Source organism: Microcaecilia unicolor, chromosome 4 (assembly GCF_901765095.1).
Source record: "Microcaecilia unicolor chromosome 4, aMicUni1.1, whole genome shotgun sequence".
Lineage (NCBI taxonomy): Eukaryota > Metazoa > Chordata > Amphibia > Gymnophiona > Siphonopidae > Microcaecilia > Microcaecilia unicolor.
This window is the reverse complement of record NC_044034.1, coordinates 239,732,686-239,758,347: the sequence shown is the minus strand read 5'-3', so window position 1 is coordinate 239,758,347 and position 25,662 is coordinate 239,732,686. Positions and strand designations below refer to the sequence as shown.

The window sequence follows — 25,662 nt, the reverse complement described above, 5'->3', positions numbered from 1 at the left end:
ACAATACACCCTGTATGTACAGCAATACATAACTGCACAGCATTAGCATGTGATTAACTATATTAATGTTCTATATCCAGATGTCCATTATCTGGAAAAGGGCTCATTTTCAAAGCATTAGGCACACAAAGTACCTAGGTTATTATGGTACTTTGTATGTCTAAGTGCTTTGGAAATGAGCCCCTTAATCTCTGGAAAAAAGACCCAGCAGTTCAGACTGCAACAGTTTAAACTCACTAGTTTCTTTAATGACAAATACCTCTATGCAACAAACAATAAACATAAAATGTTTGAAATCAACAGGGGGCAGAGCAAGATGACACCGGCTGTTTGAGTAAGGTGTTGTGGAGATTCTTTACCTTTCAGTGTTCTTTTATTGCAGCCTTGAGTCCTACACTGATATGCGCAAAAGGAAAGGACACTCCAGTACTGCATCGGGAGCTGCTCTTTCTGTCCCAGTGCATGGACCCATGAATAACCGTGTTCTCCACTGCCAGAATCTGACAGAAGCCTCGGAACAGTGGCCACCGAGAGGAACACTGCAGGTTGGAGGGGACAGCAGCACCCCAGGCCCTTGAAACAACTTTAAGCCCCTAGGAACACAGGAAAAAATTCTCCTCATGCTGTGGAGTTTCTCAAGCAGGAGAATGGAGGGCACAGAGATTTTGCTTTGAATGACGTCCAACAGTTCTTGAAAATGGGCAATTTTCTTCTCCAATTTCAAATTTAATTGAATGAAGATCTCCAATAGAAGTGAGCCAATGTGTAAAATTTTGATCTAGTACCAGCTCAGTTTCAAGCCTCATCTCTGGAAAGCACCCAGTAGTTATGCTTGAACTACTTTAGGTGTCTACTGATTCACTTGAGAAGATATTAAATCAGAATTTTAAAGTGCAGTCAAATTGTCAATCTATTGCTTTAGTTACTGAACACTCAGCTAAATTTGTTATGGATTCAAAATTAGAAATTCTAAATTAAGGTCTTAAGGTGTAGTCAACTGAATCTGTTTCGATTAAGGACACTGTGATACATGTCCTTAATCAGGAAATTCTGACAAAAATTTTGAAAATTCTGCAAAAGACTCTCTTGGTGAATGGTCAGGAGGTCTTTTTTCTCAACATATACCATGCTGGATGATTCATAGCACCCAACCGTCTGGGGTTATGAGTGGCCACCTTTGCTGAAAGAGGATTAATCTGCCTTTACTGGTAGGTTGCTTGGTACGGGCAACTGGACAGTGGCAATGCTCTGTAGGAAGGAGTCAAAAACTGGGTTGTTTAGATTGAGAAGGTGTCTATGATTTCGATCCCCACAGATGTCTCAGGCATGAGTGCTGGGGCATAGTGGAAGATGAATAAAAGTATGATGCTTAGATGTATAGTAATTACAGCATCAAAAACCTCTTGCAAGTCTTCTAGAAGAGGAGGCGGCAGAAAGTTGTGACCTGGACAAAGTTTTAACAGTATCTGTATGCTTATTTGATCGGCTACCTCCTTGACTTTGTCCCTCCAACAAGGGACATCTGCCTGATGGCAGCTTCAAGGTTGGAAACTCTGAACCAGGAATGAATAAAATCTCTATAAACCTGGAAGATGTGATGGATCAATTTGTTGTTGTTGCACAACAAGCAGAGTCTGAATATATGAGTTTTCCAGTTCAATTTTTGCCTTCATGTCCATCACTAACTTATAATTTCATGTTCTGTATTTGCTCAGGGCCTGTTTGCTTGTGTGATGGAGGTGTGGTATTCTTTTAGTCAGTAGGTCCTCTGTAGGGATCTGTAGCAGTCTCATTTGGTCTGTTGCCTCAACAGCAGCATGGGTGTTTTTGGACCTGGTGACAGGAACCAAAACAGGTAACGGAAAACAGCCACAGTCCAAGAAATGGGAAAATGAGGGAAGACTAAAAAAATCATAGAAGGTTTAACAAATGAAATTTATTACATAAAACCAAAAAATACAAGACTCGACAAGAACCGTGTTTCAGCATACAAGATGCCTGCCTCAGGAGTCTGGCATGTGTGGAAAGTGCTAATGCCACTCGGCAGGAATGGTGAGATGGTCTTTAAAAAGACCGTGCATATATATCTAATGCACTGGGTGGCTGCAAGGGGGGCAGGGGAGACAGCAGAATCGCACACACTCTCTACCTCACACACACAGTCTCACAGAGACACTCTCTCTCACACACACACACACACACTCGCACAGTGCTGCAAACCACGCAGAGGGGGGAGAGAGGCAGGGAGTCCTGAAACCACTGGGGGGGGGGGGGTCCTCAGACCTCAGAGGGGGGAGGGGGTTCTGAGACCACAGAGGGAGGGGGAGGTATCTGTCACACACACACTCTCACAGTCAGTGTCTTTCTCTCTCTCACACAGTCTCTCACACTGTGTCTCACACTGAATCACATTCACTATGTGTCACACAGTCGGTCTCACACACTCGCTCAAATACACTCTCTTGGACTCACAGAGAGTCTATGCATTGCACACATACTCTCGCACACTCTCTCTCACACACAGTGTATCTGTGTGCAACACACTCTCACACTGTGTCTCACATACACACTCGCACATTCACTCTCTCTCTCACACACTTGCACATTCACTCTCTCTCACACAGTCACTCTCAAGCAAACACACTCCCAGGAAAACCTTGCTAGCGCCCGTTTCTTTTGTCTCTGAAACGGGCCTTATTTACTAGTATAGTAATATACTGTAATTTTTAGATGTATGAAATAGGGTCTTTTCTGGGAAATACAGGGTGTGGGAATTAAAGTTTGGATAAAAAATTCCTCTTACAGTCTTCTGAATACAACTTGTAGGGTCATGCAATCATTGCAGTGTAAAGTTACAGTTCATAGTTTAGAGTGAGAAGATTCAATTCCAAAAAATAAGGGTTAGTGAAGGTTGGCTGTTGATTTTAAAATGTACAGGTAAAGTTACAAGAAGGTGATATCCTCCTAGAAGGCTTACTGTTTTGTTTAAATTTGAAGTAAAAATTATTGTGAATTCAATAAAATCACAGGAACTTAAGTTGAAAAGTGTACACTTAACATAAAATGGTTCATTTCCCCTTCCTCGTTTTACAAGCACTTGTAGGTTTGTTTGGGGACTGGCTATAAGTACACAGTAAAATTTATCTGTCTTTTGGGCCTACACGTACAGAAGGATGGAGCCCCTTCCCAAAAGGCACCATAACTTGAATAAAAAAACATCTTAAAAAGGTAATGCACTGAGCACAACATTCTTTCTAGAAACACATTACAAAAGTTCATTTAGAACGACGTGCAACTTTTTAAAATCAAAATACTTACCTGTGAGTATACAGTAGAAACTAGATGAGTTGCAATTTTCAGTAACTGCTTGGCTCCATCTACCCATTTAATTTCAGGACCAGAATGCTACATTTCGAGTGATGAAGTGGGAGAAAAGAAAATTACGTTAAGTATGATATTCAATACTACGTGAACAAACCGAAGAAGAAAAGTTCTCCGCAGAGTACCCCAACAATCAAACAGTGCGGAGTTGGCAACAATGGAAGCATGATCACATATCTAAATAAAATGCCTTTATTAACTGACCTGATATGGCCAAGTTTTGGCACAATGCCTGCAGTAGGAGTCACTGTCTTACTGATAGCAAATTCCAAAACAGCATTTGTAGTGTAAGTTTCTCAGAAATTTAGATGCTACAGAGCTCCAGTGAACATTACTCTCTAAACATGAAGCGAAAGAAGTAGAGTGTTACCAGCCGAAACCAAAGATACTTCTGGTGAGCTGGAAGTACAGAAGTGTGTATATGCATCCTTTAAGTCCAGGGAGAAAAGCCAATCGTGTTTCTGAAACATGGGAAGAAGGGTGCCCAGGGAAACCATACTGAAATTTTTCTTTCATCAGAAATTTGTTCAGGGCCCTTAGGTCTAGGATGGGACGCATCATCCCCCCTCCTCCCAGTCTTCTTTTGGACGAGGAAGTACCTGGAATAGAATCCCCGCCCTTCTTCCTCTGATGGAACTGGTTCTACCGCATGGACCTTCAGAAGAGCAGAGAGCTTCCTCTGCAAGTACCTTCTCATGCTGAGAGCTGAAGTAATGAGCACTCTGTGGACAATTTGGAAGTTTTTTAAGCCATTTTAGGGCGTATCTGAAACAGGCTATTTGAAGAACTCACCAGCTGGAGGTTAGAAGGGCCCACCTTTCGTAGAAAAGTTCAGCCTCCCTCCGACCGGAAGGTCATCCAGTATGGACACTGACAGCAGCTATACGCTGCTGGAGCCAGTCATAAGCTCGTTTTTGCTGAGGAACAGCAGGGGCCTTAGGAACATGCTGTTGATTAGAATGAGCATGCTGGAGTTGAGCCTGAGCAGGCTGGTGGGAGGGGGCAGCATACCTACACCTCTGTGGGTAGTAGGCACCCCTCCCTGACTTACAAAAATACCTCCTTGATGAAGAGGCAGGTGCAGAAGGCATATGGCAGGAGAGAGAAGAGCTCGTATCATTATGTCTCTTGATTTGGTCAGTGACCTCCTCAACCTTCTCTCCAAAAAGGTTATCCCCCCCCCCCCCGGTATGGGGCATCCGCCAACCTCTGCGGAACTGAATGTTCCAAGTCAGAAACATGCAGCCATGAGTCTGCGCATTGCTGTACCCTGAGCAGAGATCCTGGATACGTCAAAAGTGTCTTAGGCGCCCCTGGCCAAGAACTTATGACATGCCTTCTGCTGCTTGGCCAATTGGTGTACCAACTCAGCCTGCTCGGGAGGGAGAAACTCCGCCAAGTCCAGCAACTTATGCACCGAGTTCCACAAGTACACCAGTATTGAAGTACGGAACATCTTCCTCCCAAAAGAGTCCAAGGTTCTAGCTTCTCTGCATGGGGGCACCGAGGCATAGTCTCTAGTACTCTTGGCCTTTTTGCGAGCAGATTCCACCAGCATGGAATTGAGAGGCAACTGGGGCCTACTAAAACCAGGTGTACTGTGGATCCAGTACTGGGTGTCAATCTTCTACAGCATGACAGGAACCGACAGAGGGAACTCCCCATTCCGATCAAGGACTTCGAGTACCTTGTGGACAGGGACAGTCACAGCCTCCCTAAGAGGAGAAATATAGTCCAGGACCTCAAGCATCCTAGCCCTGGGTTCGTCCTCCACTTCTAAAGGAAATGGAATGGCAGCAGTCATTTCCTTTACTAAAGACAGAAAAGAAAGGCTCTCTGGAGGAAACTTTCTCCTTTCAAGTGGAGGGGAGGGTTCAGAGGGGATGCCATAGGACTCATCCAAGAAGTACCTTGGATCCTCCTCCGACTCCCATGAGTATTCCCCTCATTGGTGCTGGACAAAATCTCTGCATTTGAGTGTCAAACTGAATCTGCCTTGATGTAGAGAAACCATGTCCCCGAGAGGGGCATCGAGGAGTCAGCTCCTGCCTTGACTCCAGCAAAGCTTTCTCCAGCACGTCGAGGGGGTACTGATTTGGGTGGCAGTTGACACTGGTACCATATGTGACACTAGAGACAGAGGCCACCCACAGGCTGAGGACCAAGTGGGTCCACAATGGAAGGTGCAGCAGGCGCGAGCACCCCTCGGTACTGACGCACACCATTGCATGAGGCCATCCATCATTTCAGGTAACAAGGCCTGGATATGCTCATCAAGGGCTGACATCAGGAAAAGCTGAGGTGCCAGCTCAGAGACAGGTAGCAGAACCGCTGGGGTTGAGATGGAAGCCGGGTCTTGGCTGCTCTGAAATCAGCACATCGGCACTACTTGAATGGAGGAGGAATAATCCTCTCAACGCCATCACTTCTCAGGTGCTGACTCTCTCTACGCTCCTGGCACCATGCATCGAGGAGGACTGGTGCCAATGCTTCTTAGCCTTTGCCCAAAGCTTGGCACAGAGACTACTTGGTACCGACGAAGACGACAGCGAATCCTCACGTCGCCTTGGGGGTCAGGTCAAACAATGGCCAATCCTGGGGGCCCTGTCCAGCAGCTGCCATCGAGACAGATGGAGACCAACTCAAAGCGCTACTACTCCCAGCATCCATATGTCTTGAAGCAGCCATACCTGGGACCGATGCTATCATTACAGTTAATGCCAACCTCAATGTCAATGCAAGCGCCGAGGACCTGGACCTTGCTCCAAAAATCTTTTCCCACTGAGCCTCTCTGGACAACTGAGTTCTCTTGTGCATATGCAGACAGAACACACAGTTAGCAGGGCTATGGTCGGGCCCTAAGCACCGAAGACACCAAGAATAGGTGTCTGCACCAGAGATGGTCCGATTTCACCAGGTACAGCACTAAAGCCACTGGCAAGGCACCGAGAAAAGACTGAAGAAATCCAGCCAGAGTCAAGGCCTAAGCATGGCCTACTTACCGGAAAATAAAGGAAACTTTAAGAAAAAATTAAAAAGGCAAAATAACTAAAAACTTAAAGGAAGAGAGGAAAAGGGGACTCAAATACAGGCAGAAGAAAACAAATCTTCCAGAAAATAGCCAAAAGGAACCAAAAAAAGCTCTTTGACCGGGCATGTGATACAAAAGAAACAAAACAAAAACAAACAAAAAAAACCCCACAGCCTATCTTCACCGTAGTAAAAAAAGAACTGTGGGAACTGTGAAGGCATTCGTGAATGCGCAGTGGGCCGTGTCTTGTGCGCCACAAAGCTCTGTTTTGAGCTTGTTAGAAGCTTCAGATTGGACAACGCAGAGCTGCAGTACCCACTTGTGACAATAGATAGGCCTACTTGACCTCGGAGAAAAAGGCCTCCCTTTATTTCCCATCATTCTATTTATAAACTTAAAAAAAAAAAAAAAAAAAAAAAATCAAAGAATAGATCTGCATTCCAGAAAAAAAAAACTCTTCATTTGCCAATTTCAACCCTCTTCAAGTATTTAAAGCTTACAACATGGCAGATAAAACTTTTTACTAAACTTCTTTGAAGTGATAATCTTAGCACGGTGCCATGCACCCTTCTCTTTGTTTATGGTAGACTTTCCTGCTACTTGTGATTAAATCTCTATAAGAAATTCAAAGTATCAAACATAAATAAGAATACAGGAGTTTTCTTTTTTTTTTTGGTAATAAAAAACACAGTAATTTGATGTCATTATGAGACTAGAAAGATACAGCTATCCCAACATGGAAGGTACTTCTGCTGTATAACAAGAGTGGGATAAATAGTTCTTTTATAAGAGAAGCCACAATCAAGTCAACAAGTTATTTTAGTCTAATATGGACAGATTAAATTGGTAAGGCAAAACTCTGTAGCTTAAGTCAGCTTCTATTATCTACAAATAAGAGCATCTCAGTAATAATAAATCCAACTGACACTTTGCAAATATGAAAAACTAATTTCAGTAGTTTAGGATCTGACAATGAAAATATTTTGATAAAAATTAAACAAAGTTAACACTGTAAAGAGAAACCAGTGTGGTAAAAAGTACATGTATGTTGAGCTTCACATTTTGTAATCTTGCAAATCATTTAGTTTATGTACCTTGCCCATCCCAAATTCTTGGTAATTGAGGTAGCCTGGTGGAAGATTAAAGGACACTGAAATGTGCTGTTCATTTGTCACTACCCTGCCATCTTTCAGAAGTGGAAGCCAGGCATAGCCAACTAAAAGAAAGAGGTATGCATGAAATTTCACAAAATGATTTCAAATAAAAATTACTTGCTGTTTTTAAGACTTGGATCACTAATTCCTAGATTTGAGTAAAGAAATACCTTTATAAGGAACTGCAAGACTGAACTCTGACAACAGACTTCTACTGCAGCAAATAAGATTAAGGAAAAGAAAATGCTCATTTTCTCGAAAGAAAGCATAATATATAAAATGACTTTCATTACCAAAGACTTTGTTCATAGGTCGTTAATGTTGTCCACTAATGTCTGGTTAAATTAATACCAGAAAAAAAAGTTTCTCTGCAAGTCACTAGCAATCTGATGTTTTTGCTTTATCACCTGAATATAAATCAGGGTTGTGCAACGTTGGTCAAGGGCCGCAATCCAACTGGGTTTTCAGAATTTCCCCAATGAATATGCATGAGATCTATTTGCATGTACTGCCTCTACTGTATGCAAATAGATCTCATACATAGTCTTTGGGGAAATTCCGAAAACCAACCCAGCGAGGGTCAGGAATGGACACCCCTGATCTAAATGATCTACTGTAAAGAAAACTGGATACTAAACTAGAGAGCAACAAGATACATATGTGAAATGCCCCAAAAGTTACCTGCTTTACAAATGATATATATGTACCTATGTGCCTTTATTTAAAAAGAGAAAAAAAATTGATACAGTAACCTCTAGCAGAACACAAATTCCCCCTGTACAAATTTATATCTTCTACAAAAGTGCAAAATACACGTCACAACCCTGTCCCAACATTGCCCAATATACAAGCTTGGGAATGCCTACACAGAGATCAAGACTACATGGAACATAAACAGAGGATCTCTGAGGGAGAAGAAGGGACTACAGAACTTATTAGTTTGTATGGCGGAGCAGGCTAGATAAACAACGATGGCAGATAAAGGCCATGCAGTCTATGTTTTTACGCCTGCTTCTCATGAGTACACCCAAGAGCAATTTTATAAGCCATTTTTACTCTGTGAATGGAAGGAAGTCCACTAGTAGTAGTAACATAAGACTACCAATAAGGGCCATTTTGGTGCATCCTGGTGCAGTCCTGGGTAGGAGCGGAGGGGTGGGGTGGGGGTCACTCCCACTCCGGGCCCCTGGAACTACCAATAGGAACCCCTGGGTAAGTCCCTGGGGTCATAAGGAGTGGGGGGGGGGGGGGAGGTGCTTAAAACAAAATGGGAGGATTGGAACTACAGAGATCAGGGTATTGGTATAACATCTTTGGGGAGGGTGGGGGGCCTGGCCACATTACACTAATCTGCCAATATACGTAACATGGTGCCTGTGTGCTCTCTGCCCTGTGCCCCCTGAATTTACTGTACAGGCTTTACACTTATCACTTTATTTTTGTTGTTAATATGCAGTAAGTGCAAAGCCTACCACACTTTAGCAACAAGCCCCCTAAATGTTCAGGAATTAAGTTCCATGCACCGAGATGGTGGTGCTCAAACAGAAGATTCTTAAACAGCTTACCTCTGATAAGAGGGAAGAGAACTAATTCCACTTTTGCACAGAGATTTGCCTGACATAAGGTATTCAAAAGATTATATTTTGTTATTTACACTGGTTCTTACAAGAATTTCATTTAACACTATAAATTTATACGAGAATAAGACTGACTCTACCGTATCTGAGACTAAGCATTCACAGTGACATTTAATGTGAAAAAATGATCAGGACCAACCTTGTGTTTCTATGACATCTTTCTTCTTTGTAGTCCCTTTGCTTGAACTATCACAACTAACATGGTAGAATGTGAACAACAAATGATGTTTTTCATGGAGCTGAGTGGGCAGCTCTACTTTAATCTTTAAAAAAACAAAACAAAGATTTCACCCTCTGCTCCACAGAAAACAAATCCTTAGTCTATATAAGGATATACCACATTAATGTGCCAGCATGCTTCTCAGAAGGGAGAAATAGCTCAGTTGTCAACTGAATCCAGCTTTAATATTTCTATAGTTCTGTGGTTCATGGATTTAACACCAAATGGGGGTCACCCTGCCTTTCATCCCTCAGCAGCAGATATAAAATACCAGTTTTTTAATGGTTGATTTCCAATGGTTATTTGCTGTGAATTCTTGAGGTTTGAAACTACTCTCTGACTCTTGACTGTTGGGTTTGCAATACTGTCTTATCTCCTTGAGTGCAGGATTGGATGAACAGCGTATATTCGCATTCATTATACAATAAGACTTCTGAGGCAGGTGCTTCTGCAACAACACACAGCTGTTAAGTCTTTTGGTATATTAAATAAATTTTATGTACTAACGTCAAAGGCTCTTCCAAAGAACACAAGGGAGCACAACTTACCCTACTCTGTTTAGTGTGTACTACGGTCGTAGGGACAGAGTTCCTCCACACTTTGTGGCAGATCTCTCCTGTCTGTCTTTGGCTAGATGTGCTATTGAAAAAGGCACATTATGGTTGAACCTCAAATTATCAGGGGTTTTATTTGACACATTGTCAACTAGTAACATCTTAAGATCTAGGTGAACTTAGGTATTTTTAAAGAGCGTGCCATTAAAACTGACTACAGAACCAAAGCAGCTGTCAGTCAAAGCTCCGTGGGAGGTGATCTATTCCCTTTGTCATGCCCCAGGACCAGAGTACTGAGAGAAGGTGCATACAATAAGCTGACAGCAATCAATAATAGCCAAAGTCTGCAGTGCTCTTTGGTAGGAAAAACAAATCTAGAAAAGCTTAACTTTCTCCTCAATTTCAGGCTTGAATTATAGGCCAAACTAACAAAATATCTAAATAGTTCCAAACCAGAGGTCAAGAAAGCCAGACACATGAGCATGAACATACGGGACTTTGTGAATAACAATTTTTATTATGCTTGAGTTGAAAACAAATATGCACACTTAATACCAAATTAGGCAAGTATTACAACCTAACCATTTAGGGAAAAAGGATATAAGATAAATTACAGTACATGGTGCCTATGCATTAATATCCGTGGAAGCTTAAAACGTTTAAGAGGTAATTTTATAAAAAGAGAGACATCAAAAAATGTTTTCTAGTACTTTAAGACCTTATATATAAAGGCATCATAGGCACCTAGAACCAGAACCACACAAAAATTCACATCTGTCCTAGAGATGAAATGTGTGCAACTATTCAATGGACGGACAAACCTCTACTCTCTAATCAAATAAGCAAATTTATGAAATTCTACAGGTAAAACTGGAAAATGTTTTATAAACGTTCCCTCTTTTATATGTAAGAATGTTTCTGTAAAAGGGGGTAACTATATATTTTCCACCTGTTTTACAGGCAGAAAATGGCTATTATAAAATTGGATGGGCATATGTGCATATGTATACTGAGAAGAGCATGTATACCTTTACCGTGTGTGTGTGTGTGTGTTAAGTATACACATGAACATTTGCTGCTGCCTCAAATGATAGAGATTGTTGTTAAAATGATATATATAGCCTTAACAAACAGGTGGCTTTTAAAGCATTTTTAATAGGTGCTCTTATGAAATTACCTCCATAATGTATAATATATTAATAGGTAAAAGACATGAAATATAGGTCATTGTACACATTGAGGCTTCTTAGCAAGCACAAAAATTAGCTCTAGTGTGTATGCTAAACTGGGAAGTCAGGGAATGTTTACAGCTATATATGTATCTATAAATTAGTATTTCAGCAGGCATGAAATACTACTCTTATGCTCTCCTCTACCTACAATTTACTGTGAATGGATCCATTAAAGCTTAAAAGTTAGCATCTGTGCCTCAAAAAAGGAGGTAAAAAGATTTCCAAGAGTTAAGAAAGGATGGTTCCAAGCTGGACAGCCCACAGAGAAGCTTACCAAGAGTCTACATTATCCTGGGTACATAGAGAATCTAAAATAAATTGAGGGGGCTAGAAGGTAGCAGTTGCAGCCCTAGCCCTGTTTGAGACTTCAACAGCACACAGAACAAGTACAAGATTGGTATGATTGTGATACCCCTTTATTACAGAGAGTAAAATTATTGAACTTTATTTATTGTGGAGTGCATAACAGTGTTTGAATACCAGTTGCGTGTTCTCTGGTTTGAAAAATCTGAAGGAATCTTATATAATTTGAATATTAATATCATGCCCAAACATGTAGTGATCTAAATAGCCTTCATAGCTTTTTCTTTCATTGTTCATTCATTTTGATTATAATACCTCAACATAGTTCACAAATTAAAATACCAAGACTATTTCTTTTATTCCATTTGTTCAGATTTCCACACAACTGTTGTATCCTCTATTTTATTTTTTATTTTTTTTTACTTTCAGCCAATTTTTGTTGGTTTGTTCCCTTTTCTAAATATACTGTTGCTAGGCATTTTGATAGTACAAAATAATTTGTAAAGACTGCCCTAAATAAACTGCTTAAAAAGTAGATGTTTACCTACTGATTTTGCTCTCACTTCCCCTCCATCAAGCACTTGTGCTACAGTTTAAGAAACTGGAAAAAAGAAAACTGTTGAAGTGGTAATTAAACATTTTCTTTACCTCATCATAAAATTCTGGGTTTTGTTGATGATGTAAAACAGTGGCCAAAGCATTTCTGACAAATATTGGTCCGCCTGGCCTGCCATAAATACACTAAGAATAAAGAGACAAAGTGTTATTGATTTGATTTGAAAGAGAAAATGCTGTTGCTTTACCATATATAATACAGAATTTATAAACAGTTGTGTATAATTCTCAGGTAGAACAAGTTATACCATTGACTAATGACATTAGGAATACTTTTCAAAATTTTTGAAATGGATTCTAGGGTTTCTAAATAAAGATCAAGCAAATTTTATAGCTCAATCCAACAAAGACTATACTCCTTAATAACATCTTTGAAATCTATTCTGCTACACACGATGGTGGTAATTTTTGAAACATCTAAACATGGATATAGCAACATTCATAGGTAAATGGCAATTTCAGAAAGTTGCTTCACTTCTCAGTACCCCATGACACAAATTTCAAGGGATGGGGGGAAGGGTGTTTCAACAGGCTAAAAAATTGTGTGTAGTTTAATTTCAAGCCATCCATGCTCACAGCAATCAGTTTTTAGTAAGCAAAACAACCTGCACTATACAAAACAATAAAATGAAAAAAAGCACAAAAACATTAAAATTATAAAGTTATTCATATAATTCAACCCATATAAAATCAAACCCAAAAAAATCAAAAGAAATGAATAGAAATTAAAAGATCACATTAAAAATGAGTCCAAGCAATCAAAAACAAATACATCACAAATATTAAGCAATGTTAAGATTCCTCCCACCATATATAATCCCCATTGCTTAGAATAAAAATCTATGAAAACAAATGGGATTTAAGGGTCCTGTTTAGTAAGTTGCGCTGTAGATATGCTAACTTTAGTGCGCGCTAATGCTAGACACCCCATATGTTCCTATGGGTGTCTCTAGCATTAGCACACCCATAGCGCAGCTCAGTAAACAGGGCCTTAAGCCCCTAAATTCCAGATAATTTGTAACACTGCTAAAATTATCAGATAAAGCACCCCATTTAACAGCTGCATTGAAACTAAATAGCTTATCCAAAGTTCTTTTAAAACAAAATTTATCAGTTGAAGAAAATGCCAATTACTACCACCTGAGTCCAATTCACTATTAGAACTATAATATCTTAAGCACATATGATGGAGCACATCCATTCATAATCTCTAAACACAAGCACAATAATTTTAAAATTATTCTAGCTTGAACAGGCAGCCAGTAACTCAAATACCAAGTTTGGAAAAATTGCAATTTTGATCTGTTTCACAGATTTTGCAAATGGAAAATACAAGTTCCAATATTCAAAAAAGCTGAACTAAATTTATGCTAAATTTGTGCCCTAGCTTCAGCCAAACTTAGAAGCCTACATTTTCAGCTGAAAGTTCATCTTAATTTAGGAGCTTAAAAATTATGCTTATAAATTTAGGTTTGTCATTCATTTGCCTAGATTTACGGGCCAACTGCTGAAAATCAGTACCAATCTCTTATTTCCCTACCCTACATCTGCCCCTGTTGCCACCTGCTTTTTGTGCTCCTCAATTTGGGAGTTTAATGAAACAGAGTATCAGGTTATGCACTCAGCCCTAGTAAATTTTCAGAGGCTATATTATGAGCCCAGTATGCAACAGATTTTTGCTCCTACTCTAATAATTTCCATCCTAGCTTTTGGAGGAGTAGTGGAGGAGCAGCCTAGTGGTTAGTGCAGTGGACTTTGATCCTGAGAAACGTAAACCTCCATTGCCCCAGGTACAAATAAGTACCCGTATATACTATGTAAAGCACTTTGAATGTAGTTGCAAAAACCACAGAAATGTGGTATATCAAGTCCCATTCCCACCACCTGCTCTGAGGCATGTGCAAGTGCCAGTAGTGTGCTCATTCGGAGCTGGTATCTCTGTGATTTTGGAGTAATGGTGCCAACCTGAGTGAATTCCTTCAAAAAGGTGGTAAATAAATCCTAATAAATAAATAAAACAAAACAAACCAACCTTTACCACCACCTCAAACATTCAACAAAGCTACTGGCTCCTTACCTGGTTTCTCTTTTATGTGTAGCTTTATAAAATCCAGCACATATACAAGCACCTACACTTGTAACTGTAGATGCAGGCTGCTCTTTTTCAGTGCATATAGATTAATAACATAGAACAGAGCCTTTTGCAAGATATGTATGAGGGTATTTGGGAGCAGATGTATTTGCTGGCATGCAGTGGCATACCAAGGGGGGGGGCGGTGGGTGCGGTCCGCCCCGGGTGCACGTCGTTGGGGGGGTGCCACGCGCCTGTCCACTACGTTCGTTCTGTGCTCCCTCTGCCCCGGAACAGGTTACTTCCTGTTCCGGGGCAGAGGGAGCATGGAAACGAACGAAGGGACAGGCGCGTGGCACCCCCCCCCAGCGGCGTGCACCCCGGGGGGGGGGGGGGGGTGCCGCGCTGCACCCGGGGGACGGGGCGCATCAGCGATCCGCCCCGGGTGTCAGCCCCCCTAGGAACCCCACTGCTGGCATGTACAGTCCGAGCATCTAAGACAAGTCACAGTGAACACTGAGTGATGAATTAACTATCCAATAGATCAAAGGGAAACCGTACTAAAGTATTTGCTGCAGATGTCATAGGACTTTTAAATACCCCTATGGCTCATCTTTTCATCCTGCTTTCACAGCTGAAAAATATACGTTTACAGAGCTTGGTTCTTCTTAGTCTCCAAGTTAATAAATGGGATAGCATGAACACACAATATGAAAACCACAAGCATGTATGATTGGAGGAATGGCCATCTACAAATGAGTTTTGTGCATTCTGGGACAGTAATGAGGCCTCATTCCTAAACCAAGGTATGTGGAGTATGGTCGATTTATTGCTAGCACATACTCTAGTAATCACACTATGCGAAATGCAGCTTCCTTTTGGAGTTCTTAAGATGTAACGTGTAAAAGCAAACTATCCAGGAGTGCACGAAGATTCCTATCAATCAAATCTGGGACATCCAAAAGGATGGGAAATCTTTCTGCCACATTTCCTTGGTCTCTGATTGCATTTCTTGATACTTGAGGTCTTCTTTCTTCCCCTATGATTCACAAAATAATCACTTTGGACCAACACCTCTATGATTTGCAGTGGGAAGGATGTAATGTACCAGCAAGTGACTGGGTTATCTGAAAGAATGTTTATATAAAGGGGTACAGCAACTATGTTTTTTGGACTAGAACAGGCAGGAACCAGAAATCATCCTCTCTACTTGATGAACAGTGAGAGTCTAATACAGTGATTCCCAAAATGGGCTCCACAGAACTCTAGGGTTCATCAAGAAATTAGATTGGAGAATCTGTTTATATGAGCGCCATAGCTGACTGAGGGAAGAAGCCATATGAAAAAAGAATTTGCAAAGAACTGGTGACTGATACAATTTATGCAATAACAGCACAAGTTCCTGACAAAGCCGCAACAGGTGAAACGGTAACCCTGGTGAACTTAAGTGCTGTTTCAAATTGATTTATATTATATTTTGGAAGTTTTTGTCACTATTTGAGTAAGTATTTTATTTAAATCACGTTTAAGAATTGCACACCACATTTAAAAGCAGTTTTTTTTGAGACCAATAAAAGAAATTGGACACTGACATTGTTCTAAACAGAGCTTGAAGTGCCTGAAGTTGGTTCTTGTGAATCTCTGAGGTCTCCATTTTCTCCATAAAAATTTTTTCTTGAAAGAAAAAAATATTGAAGACTCTTTGAAAAAGTATTTACAAGCATACAGTGAGTCTTAGAACTTGTTGTTTCACAACTGTGGAACATTTGCAATGTTTAAGTACCTGGGAAGTCCCAATGGGAAGATCCACTCCCTGTTGCTCATTCCCAAAAGGGAGAGAGAGCAATATCTGCCTTACAACTTAATGTGTCCTTTTAAAGTGTCAAAACCATTTTTTAAAAAGTAAGCAATACAACTAACATTTACCAAATCTTACAGCAATATATTGCGCAACTTTAATTGAGCATTGCAGAGTGAGAGATTGCGTGATGCCTTGAGCAGGAGTGGAGGCTGCCTGTTCAGCCACTCTGTCTCCCCACTGATAAAGCTACTTTTTCAGCATTTTTTTTGCCAAGACGCAGGTGGATTCAATACCTTTGTTTTGTTCTTTCTGACGGAGTGTGATTTAGGAAGATACTGTCGTTAGTATGGCATCGAAGCTGCCCCGTAAAAGTAAAGTCATGCAGAATAGAGCTTCAGCCAAGATGGTGGTTCCATCAACTCCGACAAGTCCCTCAGTAAGCACCATTTGGACTTCAGAAACTGTGTCGGGGGTGTGGGCTGTGGTGGAAGTGGCATTGGATGCAAAACTGCAGCATCTACATGATAGAACAAAGGCCGCTCGTGAGCGTTTGGATAGTGTGAATTTGGAATTTGATGAGCAGCAACACTGGGTCGAAGTGTTGGAGATTCAGGCCCAGAACTCATCTCGTGATGCGAATGAACTTCGATGCACAGCTCAGCAACTGGAATGCAAGCTAGATTATTTGGAAGCCAGAACAAGACAATAATTTGCGGCTTGTGGGTCTTGCAGAATCTTTGACCGACAGGGAACTCGTGCATACACTGAAGAGCTGGATTCCACAATCTCTACACTGGATGTCCCCTTTAAACTTGAGTGGACTTGTCACTTGGGGTCCTGGAGTAATGCTGCTGCCTCTCCCCATGTTGTAGTTCTCTGGTTTATCATTATGATTATAAGCAAGTAATACTTCAGGCACTACGTCATAGGAAAAGTTTGGAATATGATAATCAAAAAGTAATTTTTCAGGACTATACCAGCTTTTGCTCCCTTATGCACCCAATTCTATGGACGCAAGATTCCCGATGCATTACTTTATCCTGCACGACTTTGGGTCACTTATGAAGGTCAAACCCATTTCTTTTGGTCAGTGGAGGCAGTGCAATCCTTTTTGCATAATCTTCCAGCCAACATTGGCTCTTAGATAGCCGCTTCCCTTAATTTTGGATGTTTTGCTACTTTTTGCTGTTTTGATCGGTATCGATCTTGGACCTTTATTTTGTGGTGTTGACTTTGACAGGGGGAGTTCACGTGATAGTTCCCTCATAACATGGGACTGTAGGAAAGAGAAGAAGGTTTGGGTAGGTGGAGGGGGAAAATGTAAAACTTCTTGACGATTCTCAGATTATTTGAAGATTTTCTGCACTTGTGTTTTCTTTTTTAGAACTGTATATGCTTGTTCTAATTGGATTCTGTGTTCTTGTCAATAAAAAGATTTAAACATCGAGTATTCAGCTTATAGTACAATCTTTGATCTTGAGCTCCTTAGATTATTGTAACATCATTTATTTAGTAGCATCTAAACAAATTCTGAAGAAATTAGAGACTATTCAAAATGTGGCATTGTGCCTCATTTATTCACTATCAAAATATGACTCGGTTTCTCAATATGGCCTAATGGTTAGGGTGATGGACTTTGGTCCTGAGGAACTGAGTTTGATTCCCACTTCAGGCACAGGCAGCTCCTTGTGACTCTGGGCAAGTCACTTAACCCTCCATTGCCCCATGAAAGCCGCATTGAGCCTGCCATGAGTGGGAAAGTGCAGGGTACAAATGTAATAAAAAAAAAATACTATACACAAATGCATTGGTTTCCTATAAAAGCCAGACTAAGATTTAAATGTTACTGTTTCCTGTATATTATTTTATACAGTCTTACCCCTTCATATCTTATGCATCATTTTGTGGTATTACAGAAATTTAGAATTACTAGATCACTAGCATTATTTGCTTATCCATTAATACAACATTCAATGAAAAGGACTAAACTCTTAGATACTCTCTTTTTATATCAGGCAGCTTGCTTAGATAAATCTATCCAAAGCATATTATCTTCCATGATCAATTATAGACAGTTTCGGAAACAGATAAAAACCTACTTAAGAAATTTGTATTGAATCATACCAGATTTATAAGGTGTAATAGGACAGCTTTGCATCGTTTATGTATTTCTAGGAAATGACTAGTCTCTTTATTGTGATCCACACTGAACCGGAAGGTATATAGAGGAACATAAATTTTATCGTTATATTTAAAATTTCTTTCTAATCTACTATGGGTTAATTTTATGGAGTGTACCTTAGTTCTAATATTGCTTGAAGGGGTAAAATAACTAATCTATATTAACTTTTGTTACACGGCACTCAGCACATGAAAGAGGCTTACAGAATCATCTCAGCTACCTCTTCTACAAACAGAAGAGCCCCAACTTGTTTAAGCCTTTCTCCATAATAAAGCCATTCCATCCCCTTTGTCATATTTATAACATCTCTGTATCTTTCTTGATTCTGCTATATTGTTTGAGAGGAAATTACCAAAACGACACATAATACTCAAGATGTAGTCATGGTGGTATATTTCACAGGTTTAAACAAAATAAACCTAATTCATAAGATCAAGTACTCTGTACCTGTTTGTCCAAGACCACTAGTGTGGTGTGCAAAAGAATATATCCGGTTGTGAGACAAGCAATCTCAGGGCTGCTGCTGTGTTTCACAACAGCATAGCAGGATGTGAGAGCAAGCAAATGGAGCAGGTGTCTCTAAAGCAGTGTGTGTCTGAACCCAGACCTCAGGGCACACCTAATCAGACAGATATCCACAATGTATAACCATGAGAGAGATTTGCATACACTGCCTCCTTGGTATGGAAATCTCTCTCATTTACATTCATTGTGGATTTCCTGAAAATCCAAATACCTGGGTATGCCCCAAGGATTGGGTTGAGAAGCAATACTCTAATAGGTCTATCAGCCTGAGCAGCCCAAAGGCAAGATGAAAATACAGTTTGATATGGGAACAAGTGGTCAGTTGGGTATAGCTAAAGAGTGAGCATAGAGAAAATGTACTAGGGTGAAAGGGCAGCAAAACACAGAGGGGATTTCACTGCTTATTAGCTTCAGCACAAAAGCAGACATCTGGTTAATCTATTATGGTAGACTTATTAGCCTTTTTTAATCATATTAAAGCCTTGAAGGATCTTATTTCTTTCAGTCAAATCAGGAACATTTCATCGTTATTTCAAACATTTATATACAACCCACAAATTCCACAGTGGGTAGGTTCCAATGTGCTAATTTGGCAGTGTGACTTTCCAGGATATTGGTATATTCTTAACATACCACAATACGTAAAGATGACCAATACATCAATCCAAGTGTAATGGACATGGATTTGATAATGATATTTGACTTGGGACACAAAACCTGGTGGAGATTTGGTCAGAAAATATCACAATCTACCTAGACAAATCTAACTAAAAATTCATGTCTGCAGATGTTACACTGACTTGACAGCTTTATGCCTAGCCAAAATTTAGCTGCTAACTGTGGGAGGAACAAAAAGAAACCTACAGACGACGTTATAATTTTTCCAGGAAATGCCAATATTCAGCCCTTTCAGTTTAATTTTATAAAATAGGTGCAAATATTTACATGCCAACTGCATTCATAAATAGAGTACCAGCATATACATGTGTATGTGTGCAAATATGCATGCAAATGCCAAAAATCAGCCTAAGCACTTTCCTATAAAGAATGTGTATCTTACATAGTGCATTTTTGACAGGTAGGTGTACTCATGGGTAAAGGTCGGGCAAATTATGGGTGGGATTCCCATTTATACATTGACAAGTAAATCTGGATGACAATTTCTGCTACTGCATACTGCAGGAAGTGGCTTGCTATCAACAGCAAGACACCTCCTGCAGACTCCCTTTAAATTTCCATCTTTAAAACAAATCTGGTTACTTTCCATTTTCAAAACATAAGACAAACCTTTAAAGGCTGAGAATCTTCTTCATCTGAATCCCTGAATTCAACAGAAATGGCAATATTTCTAGCCTAAAGCAAAATAAGAAAAAACTATTAAACTAAATAATTTGAAAGCAGACGCTATTTACTTATCAGTGATTTTTTTTTAAACCCTTAACCAGAATTCCATACATGTTCTACATTACACACTCACCTTAGCAAATGACTTCTGACTGTCATATTTCAAGTGCTTTGGATAAACATAAAGGTGATTGTTATAGATGGTGAAAGGCTGGGTATGTTTTGGTATGCAGGGAACAAATTCCTCTACTTCAAACGTTACTACTGTCTTGGTATTGGTTTCAAACTGTTTCATGGGGATGTATGATGAGTTAACATAATCTGAAAACAAAAAATAAAATAAAATTGAAATGAAACATATGAAAAAGTTAATTTAACTATTTTTATGGCGAAAAATGAATATACTTACTTGGAAAATCTGGAGCAACATTATCTATTGTAATATCTAGATTTCCAAGAATAACAGGCAGCTTGGCCATCTTTTCAGGCCTATAAGGAGAAAGATATGCAAGAAAAATATTAGATATTTTAAGGTAGCAAATTCCAAAACTGTTCAACTGTTTGTAGATGTATATTTCCAAGGATGACATAATTTCCAACCTAGCATTAAAGAAGATTTAACATTTTGCCTGCTTATTACAGCATGTCTTGCTCTCTGCGCTCCCCAAAGCTATGCCAGAAATGCTCTGGCAAGCCTAGAAGTCAATTCTGAGCTAGTAAGCATTGCCACCCATAAGATCCAGAGGATGGGGCCAACAGCTTTTTCAACAGCCCCACATTACAACAGTTCACCAAAAAGGAATTTTAATGGGGACACCCCTCTGCAGCACAGAGCACTTTTTAACCTTGTTTGGTCCCTCTGAAGTCCTTTGGAGTGAATGTTTATATATATTTCCTGTTTGTCAAACATTCACTCCAAAGGACTTCAGAGGGACCAAACAAGGTTAAAAAGTCTTTGTGCTGCAGAGGGGTGTCACCATTAAAATTCCTGTTTCGACTTTATGCGATACTGGAAAGTATGGGGAATTTTATAGGTTACAGGGGGAAAGGGAAATAGTAGGTATAAGGATGGAAGAATGCAACATTATACTATGGTGGGAACTAATAATGGATTTGTTGTACTAATATCGGATAATGAAGGTGGCACAATATTTGGTTATGTTAGATGTTGACAATAATGCAATGTTCTGTTGAATTCATGGATAATACAAATTAATGAAACACACAGAGAAAGAAAAAGAAACACACTATCCTTGTGTAAGATAATTATTGTTTTATTATGCTGTTACAAGATAATGGAGGAACAAAAAAATACTTGTATTAGTTCTATAATGTCTATAAGATGTGGATATGTTGATTTCTTTCATAATAAAAAACAGTTGAAACATAAAATTCCTGTTTCATTTTATAAACATGTACGGCACCATTTTAAAAAATTGCATAGTGGTGTTTTTGGCCCTTGTCACAGTATATATATATATATATATATATATATATATATATATATATATATATATATATATATATATATACTGTGACAAGGGCCAAAAACACCACTATGCAATTTTTAAAAACGGTGCTGTACATTGCTTTAAGGAACCAGAAAAAATGGTTTATAAAACAAAATGAAACAGGAAACTGGAGCAACTATCTTACTCTACAAGTATGCAGTGGAATGGTGTAGCCACCTAATGATTAGTGCAGTAGTCTGACAACCTGGGAACTGGGTTCAATTCCCAGTGAAGCTCCTTGTGACGCTGAGCAAGTCCCTTAACCCTCCACACTATCCCAAGTACAAAATTTAAATTGTGAGCCCATTAGGGACAGAGAAATTACTTGCATATAATATATGTAAATTGTTTTGGTTACACCCACAAAAGGCATTACATTAAATCCATGACCCTTCACCTTACTCTCACTTACTTTTTAACACTTAAGTTGTAAAGGTACAACCAATTAAAGGACCTTAAATGCTGTTACAAATATATCATTTAGCCTTTCATTAGAAAAATGGAAAAAAAACACTTCCACATTCACAGACAACGCTGCTGGATTTGTGGGGCATGGCTGTGTCTCATGGCATTTTTACCCTAGGTCAGTGATGGCGAACCTATGGCACGTGTGCCAGAGAGGGCACGCAGAGCCCTCTCTGTTGGCATGCGCACCGTCGCTGGTCCGCCCACCCTTCCTCCAAGCACCAGGCTGCCCACCCACCGTCCCTCTGAGCATCAGGGCCCCCCCCCCCCTCCAAAATTTAAAAGGCATACCTGGTCGGGGTTAAGGTGGCATCGGCAGCGGGAGCGAAAAGTGTGTGTGCTCGGCGCGCCTTCGGTCTTCCCTTCTGTCTCTCAAGCTCTGGTCCCGCCCTTGCGGAAACAGGAAATGAGGGCGGGACCAGAGCTTGAGAGACAGAAGGGAAGGCCGAAGGCGTGCCGAACAAACAACACACTTTTTGCTGCCGACACCGCCTTAACCACGACCAGGTATGCCTTTTAAATTTCGGAGGGGGGGGCCCTGATGCTCGGAGGGATGGCGGGCGGGCTGGTGCTTGGTGGAAGGGAGGCCTGCCTGATGCTGGGTGCGAGGGAGGGAGGCCTGATGCTGGGTGCAAGGGAGGCAGGCCTGATGCTGGATGGGAGGGAGGGAGGCCGGCCTGATGCTGGATGCTGGGTGAGAGGGAGGGAGGCAGGCCTGATGCTGGATGGGAGACCTGACGCTGGATGCTGGGTGGGAGGGGAGGGAGGGAGGCAGGCCTGATGCTGGATGAGAGGGAGGCCTGCCTGGTGCTTGGAGGGCAGCTGGACATGGGTGGCTGGAGGGGAGAGGAGGGTGGCTGGACATGGATGGAGGGCAAGAAATGAAGAAGAAAGGAGGAAAGTAAAGAAATAAATGAAAAGGAAGCCCTGGAAACGGAGTTAAGAGAACATATAGAGAGCAGCAGAATCAGAGACTAGGACCAATATGGAAAGAAAAACAAAATCACCAGACAACAAAGGTAGAAAAAAATCATTTTATTTTCAATTTAGTGTTTGGAATATGTCCAATTTGAGAATTTACATCTGCTGTCTTATTTTGCACTGGGTATACTGGAGCTGTAACAGGTTACAGAAATGATTTATAATGAAAAAAAATCATGTTATTTTTTTCTCCTATAGTAGTATAATATTTTCAATGATGTCTGTTTATATGCGCCATGGCTGGTGTAAGGGGTGTGGTTATCATAGGGGTGGAGTCATATGTGGTGACCTCGCCCATAATGAGTACCGGCACATGTTATTCAGGTTAAATTGCCCTGTTGGCACTTTGCGATAAATAATTAGATTTTGGGTTGCTGTTTGGGCACTCGGTCTCTGAAAGGTTCGTCATCACTGCCCTAGGTTGTATTTTCATTAAGTCCCAATTTGTGCAAAATTTGTACTATACATAAAAGGATCCTGAGAAAGGTTTATGTCCTGAACCACAGTTTGTGTAGGGTCCATCTGTATAGCATATGCATTGTAGGATTGAGACTGCACATCTGCTGGTTTATCCATATGTACTCAGAGACTACTCAGTATCAAAACGTGAAGGCTCAACAACAGTCTCTAGTTTGAGGGGGAAAGAAATCTAATCATACTGTGGCAAGAAATAAACAGAGTTCCTCTTCTCATGACTTTGAGGCACACAGTGAAAAAGTAATCACAGATCCCCAAAAAATCCCTAAAGACGTTTTTTAATCATTTTTAACTTGCAAATCAGATTTATAGTATTTGCTGATATGTTGTAACTTTGCATATTCACTCAAAAGCCCACCTAATGTCGTGCTGCAACCAAAATACAAAAAAAGCCCGGGACTTATCTGGGGAATGCAGTATTCATATAGCAGCCACGATATCCAAACACAGAACAGTATGGTCCCGACGGAACCATTTCGCAGTAGCTTCTTCAGGAAACCAACTTAATACAGCGCTGCATATCCCTAGTAGCGCTTTAGAAATGTCAAATAGTAGTAGTAGTATTGGTTGCACTGCTACTGAAATGGCTGCTTTCCTGTGGCAGTCTGGCCTACCTAATCGATATATTAAAATATCTATAGACAGACATTCAATATCCAACATGAATTTTTAAGAATGGTTGTGCTCCACAGAAGCTCAGGGTTCCCATTATTTTCTCATTTTATTTTGATCAGCTGATGATGCAGAAATATAAGGGAAGGAGGTGAGCCAGTCCCTGAATATTCAGACTCTCTTCCTATGTCTTTATAATCCACATTACATCAACAAAGCATTTGAGTTAGCACCATCGTGGAGTACAGGAGGGTGATGTCTTGCCTCCATTTCCCCCATGCTCAAATTTTGTGATCAGCCCTGATCAAGCAGTCCACTCAAAGGATACTGCCCTATTATTAACAGTCACTTCTGTGCTTAACCCAAAGAAGAGAGAGTTGACATTGAAGTTATTTTCTAAGAATCACAAGGTTCTATTTTAAGCATGGTATCTCCTATGTAGAACTTTGTATACTGAATAAGTATAGGCAACCAAAAAGTTTCATGTTTGTTTCCAGAGGATATATTTTTTTCTTTTTCTGTTCAGGAATGATTGTCATCAGGAGAGTGCACTCTTTGCATAAGTTTCTGTGTTATGGGCCAGATTCAGTGAATGACACCCAGTGCTATTCTATAAAGGGCACTCCAGTATGAACCGAATTCTGTGCCCAATTTTGGGAATGAGGACTTACACCAACTGAAACAAGGTGTAAATCTAGGTGTGCAAGTTGGGCATGCATCCATATTATAATACAATGCTGCACACAATTTTCTAGAATGCCCAGGCCCCCCTTCCCAATGCAGCTGCGCAGGGATACACTTAGGTGCTATTGAAAACTGGGTGATTAAGTGTATATCCACGCTTATCTGCTGCTTCAGCATCTTGCATTAGTTGGAACACACATGCATCAGCATTGAATATCCTGAGTCAATTCAGCCCACTGTGCGAGTGGCAGTGGCGTATCCATTGAAGACGTGTGTGTTGCGTACACGCCCCCGTCAGTCTCTCCCTTCTCCCTCCCACCACATCTCTCCCTTCCTGGCCTCACAAAGATCTCACAATTACCTCCCTTCCCCGCTCACACATATCCCCCCATCCTGTATCTTAAAATCACCTCTTCCTGAACATTGCCACCTATAGGCTGCCTGCAGCTTGCACCAGGGCTCTCTCTTTGGACCATCCCACCCCTTCTGAAGCAACTTCCTGTCATTTCAAGGGCAGGACAGTTCAGAGACAGCGCCCCAGTGCAGAATGCAGGCTGCTGATGCTGGCCTGCCAAAGACCGGAGGTAATTTTAAGATATGGGGGGAGGGGGGAGGAAGGGAATTGCCCGATCTTTGCTGGGCAGGCCAGGAAGGGAAGGGAGAGATGTAGCTGGAGAGAAGTAGAGTGGAAAATGCAGATGCAGCCCCCCCGCCCTGGCTCTGACACCTGATACCGCTACAGAGGCTGCATATCGGGCACTAAAAGCTTCCAGTTCCACAGATTTATCAACACAACATAGTGCTACACCTGATTATATTTGCAAAGGCACAATACAGCCTTAGGATTAGACCTGAAAAAAAGTTTGCATTTGTTTTCAAAGG

At 40.7% G+C, this 25,662-nt stretch overlaps 1 protein-coding gene across 1 annotated transcript in view; it reads right to left on the bottom strand.

Annotated features, from left to right (window-relative positions):
* The window catches only part of DOCK9 (dedicator of cytokinesis 9), a 719,745-nt gene that overhangs the window by 347,836 nt on the left and 346,247 nt on the right, over positions 1-25,662 (bottom strand). The window contains 7 exon segments of the mRNA XM_030201354.1: positions 3,319-3,405; positions 7,507-7,628; positions 9,343-9,466; positions 12,161-12,253; positions 19,994-20,059; positions 20,184-20,371; positions 20,460-20,539. Coding sequence (XP_030057214.1) covers positions 3,319-3,405; positions 7,507-7,628; positions 9,343-9,466; positions 12,161-12,253; positions 19,994-20,059; positions 20,184-20,371; positions 20,460-20,539 — 760 coding nt within the window.